This window comes from Rhinopithecus roxellana, chromosome 8, assembly GCF_007565055.1.
Source record: "Rhinopithecus roxellana isolate Shanxi Qingling chromosome 8, ASM756505v1, whole genome shotgun sequence".
Classification (NCBI taxonomy): Eukaryota; Metazoa; Chordata; class Mammalia; order Primates; family Cercopithecidae; genus Rhinopithecus; species Rhinopithecus roxellana.
The window spans coordinates 124390679-124406921 of record NC_044556.1 but is presented as its reverse complement, the minus strand read 5'-3'; the positions used below and the strand labels follow the sequence as shown (position 1 = coordinate 124406921).

Here is a 16243-nt window from a genome sequence, read left to right as displayed (position 1 = left end):
TATAACAAACTGTCTCTCAGACCACAGTGCAATCAAACTAGAACTCAGGACTAAGGAACTCAATCAAAACCGCTCAACTACATGGAAACTGAATAACCTGCTCCTGAATGACTACTGGGTACTTAACGAAATGAAGGCAGAAATAAAGATGTTCTTTGAAACCAATGAGAACAAAGATACAACATACCAGAATCTCTGGGACACATTTAAAGCAGTATGTAGAGGGAAATTTATAGCACTAAATGCCCACAAGAGAAAGCTGGAAAGATCTAAAATTGACACTCTAACATCACAATTAAAAGAACTAGAGAAGCAAGAGCAAACACATTCAAAAGCTAGCAGAAGGCAAGAAATAACTAAGATCAGAGCAGAACTGAAGGAGATAGAGACACAAAAAACCCTCCAAAAAATCAATGAATCCAGGAGTTGGTTTTTTGAAAAGATCAACAAAATTGACAGACCGCTAGCAAGACTAATAAAGAAGAAAAGAGAGAAGAATCAAATAGACGCAATAAAAAATGATAAAGGGGATATCACCACCGACCCCACAGAAATACAAACTACCATCAGAGAATACTATAAACACCTCTACGCAAATCAACTAGAAAATCTAGAAGAAATGGATAATGTCCTGGACACTTACACTCTCCCAAGACTAAACCAGGAAGAAGCTGAATCCCTGAATAGACCAACAGCAGGCTCTGAAATTGAGGCAATAATTAATAGCCTACCAACCAAAAAAAGTCCAGGACCAGATGGATTCACAGCTGAATTCTACCAGAGGTACAAGGAGGAGCTGGTACCATTCCTTCTGAAACTACTCCAATCAATAGAAAAAGAAGGAATCCTCCCTAACTCATTTTATGAGGCCAACATCATCCTGATACCAAAGCCTGGCAGAGACACAACAAAAAAAAGAGAATTTTAGACCAATATCCCTGATGAACATCGATGCAAAAATCCTCAATAAAATACTGGCAAACCGGATCCAGCAGCACATCAAAAAGCTTATCCACCACGATCAAGTGGGCTTCATCCCTGGGATGCAAGGCTGGTTCAACATATGCAAATCAATAAATATAATCCAGCATGTAAACAGAACCAAAGACAAAAACCACATGATTATCTCAATAGATGCAGAAAAGGCCTTTGACAAAATTCAACAGACCTTCACGCTAAAAACGCTCAATAAATTCGGTATTGATGGAACGTACCTCAAAATAATAAGAGCCATTTATGATAAACCCACAGCCAATATCATACTGAATGGGCAAAAACTGGAAAAATTCCCTTTGAAAACTGGCACAAGACAGGGATGCCCTCTCTCACCACTCTTATTCAACATAGTGTTGGAAGTTCTGGCTAGGGCAATCAGGCAAGAGAAAGAAATAAAGAGTATTCAATTAGGAAAAGAAGAAGTCAAATTGTCCCTGTTTGCAGATGACATGATTGTATATTTAGAAAACCCCATTGTCTCAGCCCAAAATCTCCTTAAGCTGATACGCAACTTCAGCAAAGTCTCAGGATACAAAATTAATGTGCAAAAATCACAAGCATTCTTATACACCTGTAACAGCCAAACAAAGAGCCAAATCATGAATGAACTTCCATTCACAATTGCTTCAAAGAGAATAAAATACGTAGGAATCCAACTTACAAGGGATGTAAAGGATCTCTTCAAGGAGAACTACAAACCACTGCTCAGTGAAATAAAAGAGGACACAAACAAATGGCAGAACAGTCCATGCTCATGGATAGGAAGAATCAATATCGTGAAAATGGCCATACTGCCCAAGGTCATTTATAGATTCAATGCCATCCCCATCAAGCTACCAATGAATTTCTTCACAGAATTGGGAAAAATTGCTTTAAAGTTCATATGGAACCAAAAAAGAGCCTGCATTGCCAAGACAATCCTAAGGCAAAAGAACAAAGCTGGAGGCATCATGCTACCTGACTTCAAACTATACTACAAGGCTACAGTAACCAAAACAGCATGGTACTGGTACCAAAACAGAGATATAGACCAATGGAACAGAACAGAGTCCTCAGAAATAGCACCACACATCTACAGCCATCTGATCTTTGACAAATCTGAGAAAAACAAGAAATGGGGAAAGGATTCCCTATTTAATAAATGGTGTTGGGAAAATTGGCTAGCCATAAGTAGAAAGCTGAAACTGGATCCTTTCCTTACTCCTAATACGAAAATTAATTCAAGATGGATTAGAGACTTAAATGTTAGACCTAATACCATAAAAACCCTAGAAGAAAACCTAGGTAATACCATTCAGGACATAGGCATGGGCAAGGACTTCATGTCTAAAACACCAAAAGCAACAGCAACAAAAGCAAAAATTGACAAATGGGATCTAATTGAACTAAAGAGCTTCTGCACAGCAAAAGAAACTACCATCAGAGTGAACAGGCAACCTACAGAATGGGAGAAAATTTTTGCAATCTACCCATCTGACAAAGGGCTAATATCCATAACCTACAAAGAACTCAAACAAATTTATAAGAAAAAAACAAACAACCCCATCAAAAAGTGGGCAAAGGATATGAACAGATATTTCTCAAAAGAAGACATTCATACAGCCAACAGACACATGAAAAAATGCTCATCACCACTGGCCATCAGAGAAATGCAAATCAAAACCACAATGAGATACCATCTCACACCAGTTAGAATGGCAATCATTAAAAAGTCAGGAAACAACAGGTGCTGGAGATGTGGAGAAATAGGAACACTTTTACACTGTTGGTGAGATTGTAAACTGGTTCAACCATTATGGAAAAGAGTATGGCGATTCCTCAAAGATCTAGAACTAGAAGTACCATATGAGCCAGCCATCCCATTACTGGGTATATACCCAAAGGATTATAAATCATGCTGCTATAAAGACACATGCACACGTCTGTTTATTGCAGCACTATTCACAATAGCAAAGACTTGGAATCAACCCAAATGTCCATCAGTGACAGACTGGATTAAGAAAATGTGGCATATATACACCATGGAATACTATGCAGCCATAAAAAAGGATGAGTTCGTGTCCCTTGTAGGGACATGGATGCAGCTGGAAACCATCATTCTCAGCAAACTATCGCAAGAACAGAAAACCAAACACCCCATGTTCTCACTCATAGGTGGGAACTGAACAATGAGATCACTTGGACTCAGGAAGGGGAACATCACACACCAGTGCCTATCATGGGGAGGGCGGAGGGGGGAAGGATTGCATTGGGAGTTATACCTGATGTACGTGACGAGTTGATGGGTGCTGACAAGTTGATGGGTGCAGCACACCAACATGGCACAAGTATACATATGTAACAAACCTGCACGTTATGCACATGTACCCTAGAACTTAAAGTATAATAATAATAATAATAAAAAGTAAACCATGTAAGCCATAAAATGATCTATGCTCAACAATAACCTCTAACTTCTTTCTTCAAAACAGTATAATCCTACTCTAATTCCATAATACGAAAATGAAGGTAATATTAAAAAGTTATACCTTCCTTAATTTACCTGAAAACTATTAAACATATTTGAAGGATAACAAAAACATAGAATATATCATTTAAGTACATGAAAAGACTTAAGAGTATATTTTAAAATTTTTACACAGTGTTGGAGAGTTGAGAAAAAAACTGTTCTCAAATTCACATATAATTATAGTTTTTATACATGTAGACATCACTATAGACAGACAGTAAATGAAAGATCTCAAAGGATGAGGATCAAGAAAATTTGATTTAAATCATTCTGTAAAAAAAAAACCACAAGCAAAGGTATAATTATGCAAGAAAAGAGAAAATAAATTGTATATTTTCTTAAAGAATCTCTTTCATTAATTCTTAGTTTCTTTTTCTTTTCTTTTTTTTCTTTTTTTTTTTTTTTTTGACATAGGGTCTCACTCTGTCACCCAGGCTAGAGTGCAGTGGCATGATCTTGGCTCACTGCAACCTCTGTCTCCCAGGCTCAAGTGATCCTCCCGCTCCAGCCTGCCAAGGAGCTGGGATTACAAGCATGTGCTGCCACGCCCAGCTAATTTTTATATTTTTTGTACAGACAGGGTTTTACCATGTGGCCCAGGCTGGTCTCAAACTCCTAGGCTCAAGCAATCAGCCCACCTCAGCCTCCCAAAGTGCTGGAATTATAGGTATGTGCCACTGCACCCAGCCAATTCTTAGTTTATTTTAATAAAGACCTTCCAGTACCTACATATTCAAGGCATTCACATTACAACACAATGAGTACTCTTTATTCTCCTTGCCTGTCTCATTGTTTTGGTTAGTAAATTTTTAGTAACTATAAATTTCTGATGAGATCTTTGTAAATTTTATATTTATATCAATAATGTGGTTTTTATACAACAGCCTGTGGTTTTTATAAATACCAATGGTACAGACACAGCTGGAATAACCTCATTCTATCAAAAAGCTCAATGCCTACACCTAGACAAGGTGATGACAGAGAACACAGCAGCCATATAATTAAGCAATGTCTCTCAATGAAATCTAGTATTGTTATCTGACTAATAAACTGCCTTAATTTTTAAAAAGTAAACCATGTAAAGAAAAAGCAAATATTTACGTGGCTACATGACCTACAGGGTTTAATTTAGTTTTGAAACTTATCAAATAAAAAATGATGTAACAGATACCATAATTTGACTTTTCAATTAAATATTCACTAAAGGTTATTCAATCAAAAGAAAAATATCAAATTAAACACCCCCTCTTGAGAATTTGCAATATTATCATTATAATACATTCCACCAACCCAGAGTAAGAATTCTTCTTTAGCTAAATGTTTTATTAAAAGCCATCTGCTACAATAATACACTGGAGAACAGAAAGAAGACAGGCTTTACTCTGAGCAGTACCAGTAATCAGATGTGAATAAAGGGCAGGGAAAATTTATCTGTCCATATAATGATCAACAAAGCAGAGAATATTCAGAATCTTAAAATGAGCCACTCTTGCAGTTTTTTTTTATTTCAAAAAGAATTTTTGACAGCAACTACCAAATTAATATTTGCAACTATTGCCCTTTTTGCTCTCTGGAGTTTATAAAACAGTGCTGCTTCTTTGCAAGTTTATTTTGTTCTACTTTAGTCAATCAATATTTTTTCAGTTAATTAATTTTAAAAATTAATATGTATTATCATCCTAGCACAGTACCTGGCACACAATAGGTACTTAAACATTAACTGAATAGATGCTTTAATAGGTTAAAATCTTATTACATCAACCTTAGATCACCAATTAACTATTCTTTTGTGATATCATTTTGACATGACATATTTCCCAAGGCTAATCATGATATGTATTTGTTCTAACAAGAATAAACTTATATTAAGTTTCTATTTAACAAGGAGACATGCATTGATGCATAAATAGATGATGCCAGCCAACTAGGATGAGAGTAGGCGAAGGAAGGAACACATTGATTTAACTCTCAAAGGCTTCCTGGATAACCTATCCAAGCTAACTCATTAAATGGAAGCTGAAAAACTACATAAGCCACTCCCTATACTACATGCCCTCTTCTATCCTGCTCAGAAATATTCTTCAAGTCCCACCTCAGATATTCTCTCCTCTGTGAAGTCTTCCCTGGCTCACTCAAGCAGAGCTGTCACTATCTCTTCTGCATTCTACATATTTGATTAAGACAGTTATTATAACTTGTATCATAAAAAAATTATCTATCAGTGCATAAGCCTGGTTTTCCTAGCTGGACTCCTCAAGGGTGTGAAGTCTTTTTATCTACATAATCCTAGAAACAATAGAGAGCCTAGCCCATAAAATTTGATCAATCAAGAGTTAGTGAATAAGTGAATGAATAAGTGAATGAGATTAATACCTGCCTTCCAGTCTTGATTACATCACACAGTATTTAGGAGTGATTTTTAGAGAGTATCATTTGACTTTACTATATAGGTGAATTTGCATAATCACTAAAATAATTCATATAGCCAATACAAAGTCAAATTTTAGAATGCAAATACTCCATGATATTCACCAACCAGAAAAAAAACCCCAAACCAGAAAAATACAAACCTGACACTTCCTATTTCAGTTTAACCAGCTGTTATACACATCATGTGCTCTTATAAAAACCGTGTAACTGGAAGTTATCTAACACAAGTATTAAATTAGAAACATACCCTGACACCAATATCCACTATTAGTATTAACATTACTATTACTGTTGTTCATGATGTAATATCATATTGATAAAGACAGCAGAAACTTATCATGAGTACTTACTATACGCCAAGTACTTACTATACGCCAAGTACTTGATCATTTTATGTAATTTACACAAAAATCCCGGTAGATACTACTATTAAGCCTGCTTTAAAAATGATGAAACTGAGGCTTAAAAAGTTGGGATAATGTTCTAAGATCACAAATTAATACATGGGAGAGGTGAATCTTAAATCCAGGTCTATCAACCTCTAGCACTTAAATATTTTTAAAAGAATAAGCTGCAGTGCGCTATGATCACACCTGTGAAGAGCCAGCACTCCAGCTTGAGCAACATGGTGAGATCCTGTCTCTTAAAAAAAAAAGAAAGAAAAAAAAGAAATGGTACACACACACACACACACTCATATATAAACACACTTTTGAAAGAGAAGATTCATTTGGGAGAAAAACGAATTCAAGTGGTAGAGAGAAACAGCTCATGGCGTTATTTCTAAAAGCTTATCAATTAAAAGCTTATTTTGATTTTAACAAAGTATGTGGTACAAATGTTACATAAAGATCATTTTTAAAAGAGAGCACACAACTACAATGTAATATTTGCTATGTTATATAAACCAGCAGATGTGATAGGTAAACTATACCATGTATGTCATATAATTACTGAAAGTACACACACAGTTCTGTTATGCTACATAAAATTTGAGTTGCCCTAAAACATACACAATCACCATTTCAAATGACTACGAATATGTGAAAATGTGATCATTGCTTAGTGGGTCCTCAAGCCAGCAATTAAGAAATACTCATTTCAGAAGCTCTAAATTCTGTTTGCTTGTTTCTACACAGGAACAAGGTCATGTTCTATTGTCCTTTCAGATCACCTCAAAGGTTATCAAAAATGCAGCTTAATAGGAATAATAAAAACATCTCAGTGATAAACAATAAAGGACATAGGATTTCAGAAATATGTGGTAAAAGTCTTCCAGTGATTCATCTGCATCAGTAGTACCCTATGCCTCAGTGGCAGGACTCATATAACAAGAGACAATGGTTGAAGGCTCAAGACTCATTTTAAAAGAGATGACTTGAAGTTAGGTGCTTTAGAACTCGTTCTTACTCACTGACTTGTACGGTTTATACGTGTTTCCTAATAGAAACAGAATAGTTTCTAAATTATAAATTTTCATTTCCATACAATGAACAGTATATAGAAATGCGATAGCATTTTTATTTCTTCAATCTTTTCTTTATGACTTTTTTTTTTTTTTTGAAACGTAGTCTCCCTGCATTGGCGCAATCTCGGCTCACTGTAAGCTCCGCCTCCCGGGTTTACGCCATTCTCCTGCCTCAGCCTCCCGAGTAGCGAGGACTACAGGCGCCCGCCACTACCTGGCTAATTTTTTGTAATTTTAGTAGAGACGGGGTTTCACCGTGTTAGCCAGAATGGTCTTCATCTCCTGACCCCATGATCCGCCCGTCTCAGCCTCCCAAAGTGCTGGGATTACAGGCGTAAGCCACTGCGCCTGGCCTTCTTTATTACTCTTAATAATTGATGGTCAGAAAAATATAAAGAGTTTTTCCTTCTAAAGGATCTTTACAAGACGAAAAGTAGGGATGAGCTGTCCCTTTCATTCTAGTTTTGGGTTTTCGACTTTACGGATTCTACTATTTAGTAACTATGTGACAGCTTTCTTCATGGTAAAAATGGGAATCACATCACAAGTTGTGAGGCTTATATGGAAAGGATATATGAAAGCACTAGACATAATGTCTCCCACATACGCCATTAAATCTTTCAGGAAGAGTTTATCTAGCATCTACTGAAGGGCAGTCCTAGCGTTGAGTACTAAAGTTAGAGCAGTGAGCAAAACCCAGATACCGTCTTTGCTCACTTTAGACGGTCGAGTCTAGAATACCCCCATGGGTCATACCGAACTTCTCACTCTCTGACCATGGCGGGACCTTGCACAACTCTGTGTCTTTATGCATGGCACTGCCTCAGCCTAAACACATACTCCCATTCTGTGCTCTTAGGCAGAAATGGCTATATCCAGTCTCTGTCCTCACTTGTCACTTTGCTCATACCTGTGTCACAGTGCTTAAACATATTATCGCTGCTTCTTTGCCTTTTTGACTATCTTCCCCCATTGGGCTGTAAACTCCTCAAGGATAGGGTATAGGTGTTATTCTTCTTTACATGTCTAGTGCTTAGCATAGCCTGATACAAAAGAGATACTGTTTGATAAATAATGAATGAATTAGTGGTACAAGTAGATAACAGGGCGCTACACACTTCCTGTTTTCTCTCTCCCCGTTTCTCAGATGAATGTCCTGAAACCTGCACAGATCTCAAGAGCCCACAGTAATCTCCATATTTCCTATAGCACTTTCTGATGACGTTATTTCTGAAAGCTTACTTCAAACTTCCTTTAGGCATATATTGCTTTATAATTTTCCTCATTCCCTATCACTGGTGAGTGCTTATGGATTAGGCATGCAACTGAGTGCTTTATATAAATTATCTTAATAAATTCTCACAACAATCCTGTAAGATACATATGATTATGCCTATTTTACAAAAGAAGGAATTGAGACTGAAGATAGTTAAGGAGCTTGCCCAAGGTCACAAACCAGTAAGTAGCAGAATTTGAGATTCAAACCCAGGGTCTTCCTGCATAGTAAGCACCAAAATCTCCTCCTAAAGCGAAGCTACCACTGTTACCAAGGCAAGGTGTGCCTGAAAGTTCCTTCTGAAGTGGAGAGTGACTCAACATGATTCTCCATGGATTTACATATAACAGCTCTTCTGACTGGTCCTGCTTGGTCCTTGGTTCCAGATTGAGGTTATCAGTTGGTCTACAGCTCCTAATCTGCTTCATTTTCACTTGAATCTCATCCAGAGATTTTTCACCCTTTTTTAAACTTTGGTCCCTACAGTCATTTCCTACCAGTCAAAATGATATGAAGAACTTTATTTTCTGTAGATTATAAAACCAACAAGACCATATAAAGTGTAATTATTCCACACTGTAATCCCGGCCCTATTCTATGCTCAGTATTATTGTCTACCCTACCATGGTAGGCCAATCATTGACCTACCATGATTCAAGGTGACTCAATCTACATGACCCACTACCACTGCAAAATTCTCTAGGGTACTAATTCTTAAGGGCTGCCACCTCCTTCCTGGCAAAAACAGAAGAGGTTAGTTCACCAGGAACCACCCCTTAAATTGACCCACTGCTTATAGCTCTCCCCAACGAGATGAATAGGTTTCCTGCAAAAAAGACTTTGCTTCATATTTAAAAGCTTTATCCAGGACCTAACAAAACATAAGGCTATAGTTCATGGAAAAGAACAAAAGAATAAATAACTATACAAATAAGTCAACTATGACCTTATGCTCCCCCCCTTAGGAGGGACAAAAATTTTATTTATCATCTAGAATGTGTCAGGCAGGCCCTATGCCAGGCATAGGATATCTCATAAAGAGTAATGCAGTTGTGGTCTTTGCTCCTCTGGATTTTAAAGTCTGCTGGGGAAGTAGACATTAATCAATTGCAAGTACACTGTGATAGCCCCCTCCTCTGAAGCAAGCAATGGCTGCTGACATAGTCTAATAATAGAGTCACAAAATTGAATATATTTGAGGCCCAAATAGGTATTAAAATGTATAAAAGATAGATAGCAAGTAATAGAGTAATACGCCCATAGCAAAAAGAAAGTACAAATTTCATCCATAGGTGTATACCATTCTTTGATGTCTTGATAGCTATACAAAGCATATTTGTAGGCTCTACCTAGCCTGCTGGTTGTATGTTTGCCACTCCTGAAAGAATGCTTCAGAATGTGCACTTCTACTATAGAATTAAATGGTAGACTACTTTTTCATGGAAGCCAAACGTTAAGTTTTCTGTAAATATGATATGGTTTGGCTGTTTCCCTACCCAGATCTCATTTGAATTGTACTTCCCATAATCCTCACGTGTCGTAGGAGGGACCAGGTGGAGATAATTGAATCACAGGGGTGGTTTACCCCATGGTGTTCTCCTGATAGTGAGTGAGTTCTCACAAGATCTGATGGTTTTATAAGCATCTGGCATTTCCCCTGCTCATTCTTCTCTTTCCTGCCACCACGAAGAGGATGTGTTAGCTTCCCTTTCTGCCATGACTGTAAGTTTGCTGAGGCCTCCCAGCCCTGTGAAACTGTGAGTCAATTAAACCTCTTTCCTTTATAAATTGCCCAGTCTCAGCTAGGTCCTTACAGCAGTGTGAGAACAGACAAATACAAAATACTTTATATTCCTTCTTCCCTGTGTAATCTGAGGCCTCTGGTAGGGTTTTTATAAAGCAACTGTTTGTTCAAGCTGAACCATTTCATTAACTAACCTTGAAATCTTGCCATTCCCTTAATAAGACAGGAAAAATTAACTGGACCAAAAGAAGGACAAACAGCTGCTGAACCATGACCAACAAGTGTCAAATATGCAGGCACTTCTTACAGAAAATCCTCTGGGTGTTCATGCCCTTTGCACTTAGTGACTAGTAAGCTCAGATGTATTCACCACCAAAGTACCTACATACACTCTTGGCTACAGGCACTTGTTATCTCATTGCTACCCCAAGGACAGTAAAAGGAAAAAATCATTTTTAGAAAAAATGACATTATTCATCTTACTATAAATGCAAGGAAGACAATAAAATTAAATATACCACTGTACTTTATGTCAAAGAAGTCTTATGATTTGACCCTGTTTATGATTTGAATAAACACATGATTAGAGTCACATATTTCTATGTATGAAAATGTTTTGGATAACTGTATTAACAATAGAAATAACATTAAAAACTTTAAGCTGTCATAGATTTATAAACTGAATGTGAAAATATTTATTATACTACCTGAATTATACGTTGATAGTCAATCTCAAGTGGCAATTAGTAAATATTTACACTATATATAGTGTAAATATCTAAAATAAACCAAATTTACATATATTTTTAGAGTAATTTATTCCATAATAGATCTCAACTAGTGCCACTATTAAGAGGCAGTTGGGAAACAGAAAGGTAGTTCTCTACTCAATACCTATTTTCTCTTTCCTCTTTACAAAAAGCCTAGATTTGGAGGGGGTGCGGGGGTGAATCAATGTGTCTATTTTTTTTTAAAAAAACATTTCTAGTTTTCCATGAAGATAGTAGCCATATAACAGAATTCTGGTCAAGAATATACAGATGGAACTGTTGTTTGGTGCTTAAGAAAAATTCTTTAAAAGGGTGATAGACTTGGTTCAGAAATGCCAAAGAGAGGTCTAGCCTTTTTTCCAGCTCGTGGACGGTAACCTTTAAACCCTTGAAATTTCCTGAATAACAGGATTGTTATTTGTGGTAGGCCCCTCTAACCACATCTGATAGTTTATGTTAATCAGATGATTCATGGTAAGCCCCCAGATAGTTTACACTAAGAAGAAGACTTATGATGTAGGCTACCCAAGCCACAGAGACCAACCATGGGATTAGAGCATTGGGGCTTTGAGCCATGCAACAGCCCCAATATGTTATGGTTTGGCTGTGTCCCTACCTTCTTTTCCTCTGGGGAGGAAAGAAGGGAAGCCTAGAGATTGAGTTCTACCAGGTAGGTGATGATCCAATCAATCATGCCTATGTAATAAAACTCCAATAAAAACTCTGGACACCAAAACTAGGTGAGCTTCCTGATTGGCAATACTCCAAATGCGTATTGCTACATATTGATGCTAGGCAGGTACTGAGCCCTTGAGGATGATGCCAGGAGGGTAACATATCCTTGAGAATAATGGAAGCTTCACATTTGGAATTCTCCTAGTCCCACATTCTGCCCTATACATCTCTTCCTTTGGCTGGTTCAGATTTGTATATTTTTGCAAAAAAAAAAAAAGAAAGAAAAAAACCCCACTAAACTACAATTGTAAGTACAGCACTTTACTGAGTTCTGTAGGTTATTCTTGCAAATTATCAAACCTGAGGAAGTCTGTGAGGATCTACAAGTTTGAAGCTAGTTGGTCTGAAGTTAGGGTGGCACTAAGAACCCACAAATTGTGGCTGATGTCAGAAGTCTTGAACAAAGTTGGCAGTCTGGAGGACTGGGCTCTTAGCCTCAAATCTGGCCACCTTGAATTGACTTTGTTTTTCTTTTCTTCTTTTCTAAATGTAATGCTGGATGTAGAAAAGCCATCTTGTGAAAACAAGGAGACAAATATATGCCAAGTCTATCAGACAGGGTTTAATCAGGTAAACTACTTCAAAAATGATGTAATGCAGGAATGAAGGTCCTTCATTCCTGAAAGAGCTGAAGGGCAAAAGCCTGAAGATCCTGCTGTAGCAGTCTTTTGCCCTTCCAGCTCTTTAGGTGTGTCACCACAGCTATTGTCCAGAGAATCAGGAGGTTGCTGTGGCCACTCAGGAAAGGAAACCACAAGAAACAGGAACCCCAGAGTGAAGGCAAGTGATTGAGAATGAAATGCTCAGAGGCAGATGCAAAAACCTCACAATTGGTGAAGCCAGGGTATCTGCCAACCACACTGCCAGAGAAAATATGGCTTTTGCCTCCCTGCAATCTTCACTGGCAGAAAATAAATCACAGCTAGAACTCCAGAGGGAAGAAATCTAAAAAATGTATTTTATCAGCCTCCAAGTATCTTCCATATATTTTATTCAATGAAAATGATTTTTGCCATTCTGTTTTTTGTGGTTTGAGACTAGGTCTTACTCTGTCACCCCAGCTGAACTGAAGTCTGATGGTACAATCACAGCTCACTGCAGCCTCAATCTCCTGGGCTCAAGCAATCCTCCCATCTCAGCCTCTCAAACAGCTGGGACTACAGGTTTGTGCAACCACGCCCAGCATTTTTTTTTTTTTTTTTTTTTTTTTAGAGACAGGGTCTCACTATGTAGCCCAGGCTGGTCTTGAAATCATGGGCTCAAGCCATCCTCCCACCTCGACCTTTCAAACTGTTGGAATTACAGGCATGAGCCACTGAGCCGAGCCCTATCTCTTGATCTTAAAGTTTTTTTTGCAAGTTGTCTAATTAAAACTACCATGGTGTTTGGTATAAATGATAAAAATTTTCTCACTATATGAACATACACTGTTTATCAAGAAATCATAAATAATATCATGGGATGGTATTCTTTACATTTTTCCCTTGAAATTTTTAAAGGTATGAATTATGAAAGCCTCTTAGTGAAAAAAAGGGGAATGGCAGTTACCTCTTACCCCATGGCAGCCAATAAAAGTATATAATTTAGTTTATTATTTACTTGAAAAAGTAATCTGATGCCCAGAGTTATGATCTCTGAAAATTTCAATCAGATACTCCATCGATAAAAACTTCTAGGCATAAATATCTAACATACATATATTTATCATGTACAAGTGCTACTATACTAATATAGATATTATAAAGCACAGAAATTTAGATACGATGCAAAAAAGACAATTAAAAATGCTATAAAATACTATTCAATATTGAATATGGATCATTATTTTTGTGTGTGAAATTTTTCTATTGTGTTAAACATAACATAAAATTCACCATTTAGAAGTGTACAATTCAGTGGTTTTTAGTATATTCATAATCTTGAGCAACTGTCACCACCGTCTAATTCCAGAATATTTCCATCATCTAAAAACAAACCCCATATATCTGTTAGCAGTGACTGCCAATTCCCTTTTCCTCCAACCCCTGGCAACTATTAGTCTACTTTCTGTCTCTATAGGTTTGCCTATTCTAAACATTTTATATAAAAATAATCATAAAATATGGGTCACTATTTTTAATATGTTTGTTATAGCAGTTTACAAAACAACCATGAAAACTTGTTTCCACATCAGTTTTTTGATTCATGGTTCTGTTATCATATCCAAAAAAGACTTGCAAAGATCCACACACCCAAGTAGACATACATCATTTTTTTCAGTCCCACTCACCAATCATTTTGTTGAAATTTGACTAGGAAATATCTGCTTTCTCTAGGCTTTCTTTTTTTTTTTAAGAGACAGGGTCTTGCTATGTTGCCCGAGCCAGAGTGTAGTGGCTAGTCACAGGTGCAAGTTCCTGGCTTCAGGCGGTCCTCCCACTTCAGCCTCTCAACAGCTGAGACTCCAGGCATATGCCACCACACCAGCTTCTAGATAGTTATATGAATAAATCAGAAGGTGTTGTGTTTATATGCTTTTAACTATCAGTTCCAAATTCTCTGCAACTACTTGTATAAGTTTTAAACATATTTAAAATTTCTGATTCCAGGTTAAGTGTGAAGATGTAAAAGTTTTTATAGTGATGCATGTTTTTTCAAAGAAAAAAATCACAGAGGTGTTTAAATTGCCATATGTTTCAAAATGTCCATCTCTGTAACCTGAGTTTGTTTCCAAAAGTAGTTGCTTTGTCATTCATTATCATAATATTAATTATTCACTGAAGGAACATATTAAATTAAAAAAAAATTTGACATGCAGCATCCTGTGATAGCAATCTTTTTAAGCCAATCACACATTTTATGAGGATTAAGTTACACCTAGATAACCTGTAAATCCATTTAATCTAACACATGCAAAATGCAAGAAAACTAATATTTTGGAAGTTAATATACAAGTGTGAGCCCCACAAGGATTCCTCCAAAGTGTGCAAGTTCCATTCTTCCCTAAGGTCACTCCTGAACCATGTGGGACCAGTGGCCACTGGATCCAAGGACCTCATAAACCCTCAGTACTATGGCACACCAAATATTAGTACAGCTTAGTATCCTTTGGTGTAATTATTTTTAAAAATATACAAATCGAACTTTGGACATTTTTTTCCACACACCAATGGATCATCCTGCATATTCCAATGTAGAGGCTATCAATCTTTTAAAAAAAAAAAAAAAAGAGGTTAAAGTTTTTAAAAAAAACTGAATTCAGCAGTGATCATTATACTAGGCACTCAGAAAATATTTATGGAAGGAAAGGAGGCAAAGAGGAAAGAAAAGTAAAAAGAAATTATAGCAGATAAAAAGTTCTAAAAGTTCATATAGTCTGAGGAACAAAGTCTTGATTGTAAAAATCTCATTTATGAAGAGAGGTTCTTTTAAATTAAAAAATAAAATTTTACTATTATTTAAAAATCCAGTATTTAGGGTAGACTAAGTAATTAGGTGGTGAGACCTAGGGTGGTGGGTCTAGGATCAAGGCCAACACTTACCTTTACTTACGCTCTAAAACCAGGTATTTAGACATAAGCAAAGGAATTTACAGTGGAACCAAGGGCCCCTGACAGAAAAAGGGCAAGTATCTACATCATTTAAATGTTAGGTGACATAAGCACAGAAGAATTTTTTATTTCATTTTAATGTTATTATAAAACTATACTAGAGTAACTATGTATGATTATAACTATATAAATCTCATAGAATTTTAAAAGGTTGAGAAGTTAGAAAACACTTGAAATATAAATATATTCCAATTTGGTAAACAGCTATTATAAAATCACTTGAATGAAAAGATGAAAACCAAGGCGTACAGTGTTCATAGATGACTAAGTGCATTGTTTACCACCACAAGTATTCAGAACAAAAGGTAGAAGTACTGACTTCACAACCTCAACATATTCATGAAGAAGTTCAACGCATTTATGGCTTATGGGAGCTATGAAAACTAGGATTTATTTAATAGGTCATCCAATGAAAATAATATGAAAATAACTTCCTACCTTTGTGATAAGAATTCGGTATCTATCCAGCATTGTCTGGTTGTCATGGCAGCCTGCCAATAACTGCCATACCTCTGCCCTCAATGCTTCGGGGACACCACTCTTCACCAGAGTAGATAGCCCTTTTGGTCGTGCACCAAGGTTATTGTGCCTGAGAAGACAAGAAAATAATCCATTCATACTCCCTTTACAACTCCTGAACTGCTGTTGCTATGAAAAGTATCCTAGTTTATATAAAAGTATAAGCTTGGCTCAAGAGAAAATTGTTTATGGTGGGGCATTAAACA

At 36.7% G+C, this 16243-nt stretch overlaps 1 protein-coding gene across 2 annotated transcripts in view; it reads right to left on the bottom strand.

Moving 5' to 3' along the window:
* The window catches only part of RABGAP1L (RAB GTPase activating protein 1 like), a 781286-nt gene that overhangs the window by 541851 nt on the left and 223192 nt on the right, over window positions 1-16243 (bottom strand). For both annotated transcript variants that reach the window (XM_010367378.2, XM_010367376.2), the window contains exon 13: window positions 15957-16107. In XM_010367378.2, coding sequence (XP_010365680.1) covers window positions 15957-16107 — 151 coding nt within the window. The remainder of the gene's footprint in view (window positions 1-15956; window positions 16108-16243) is intronic.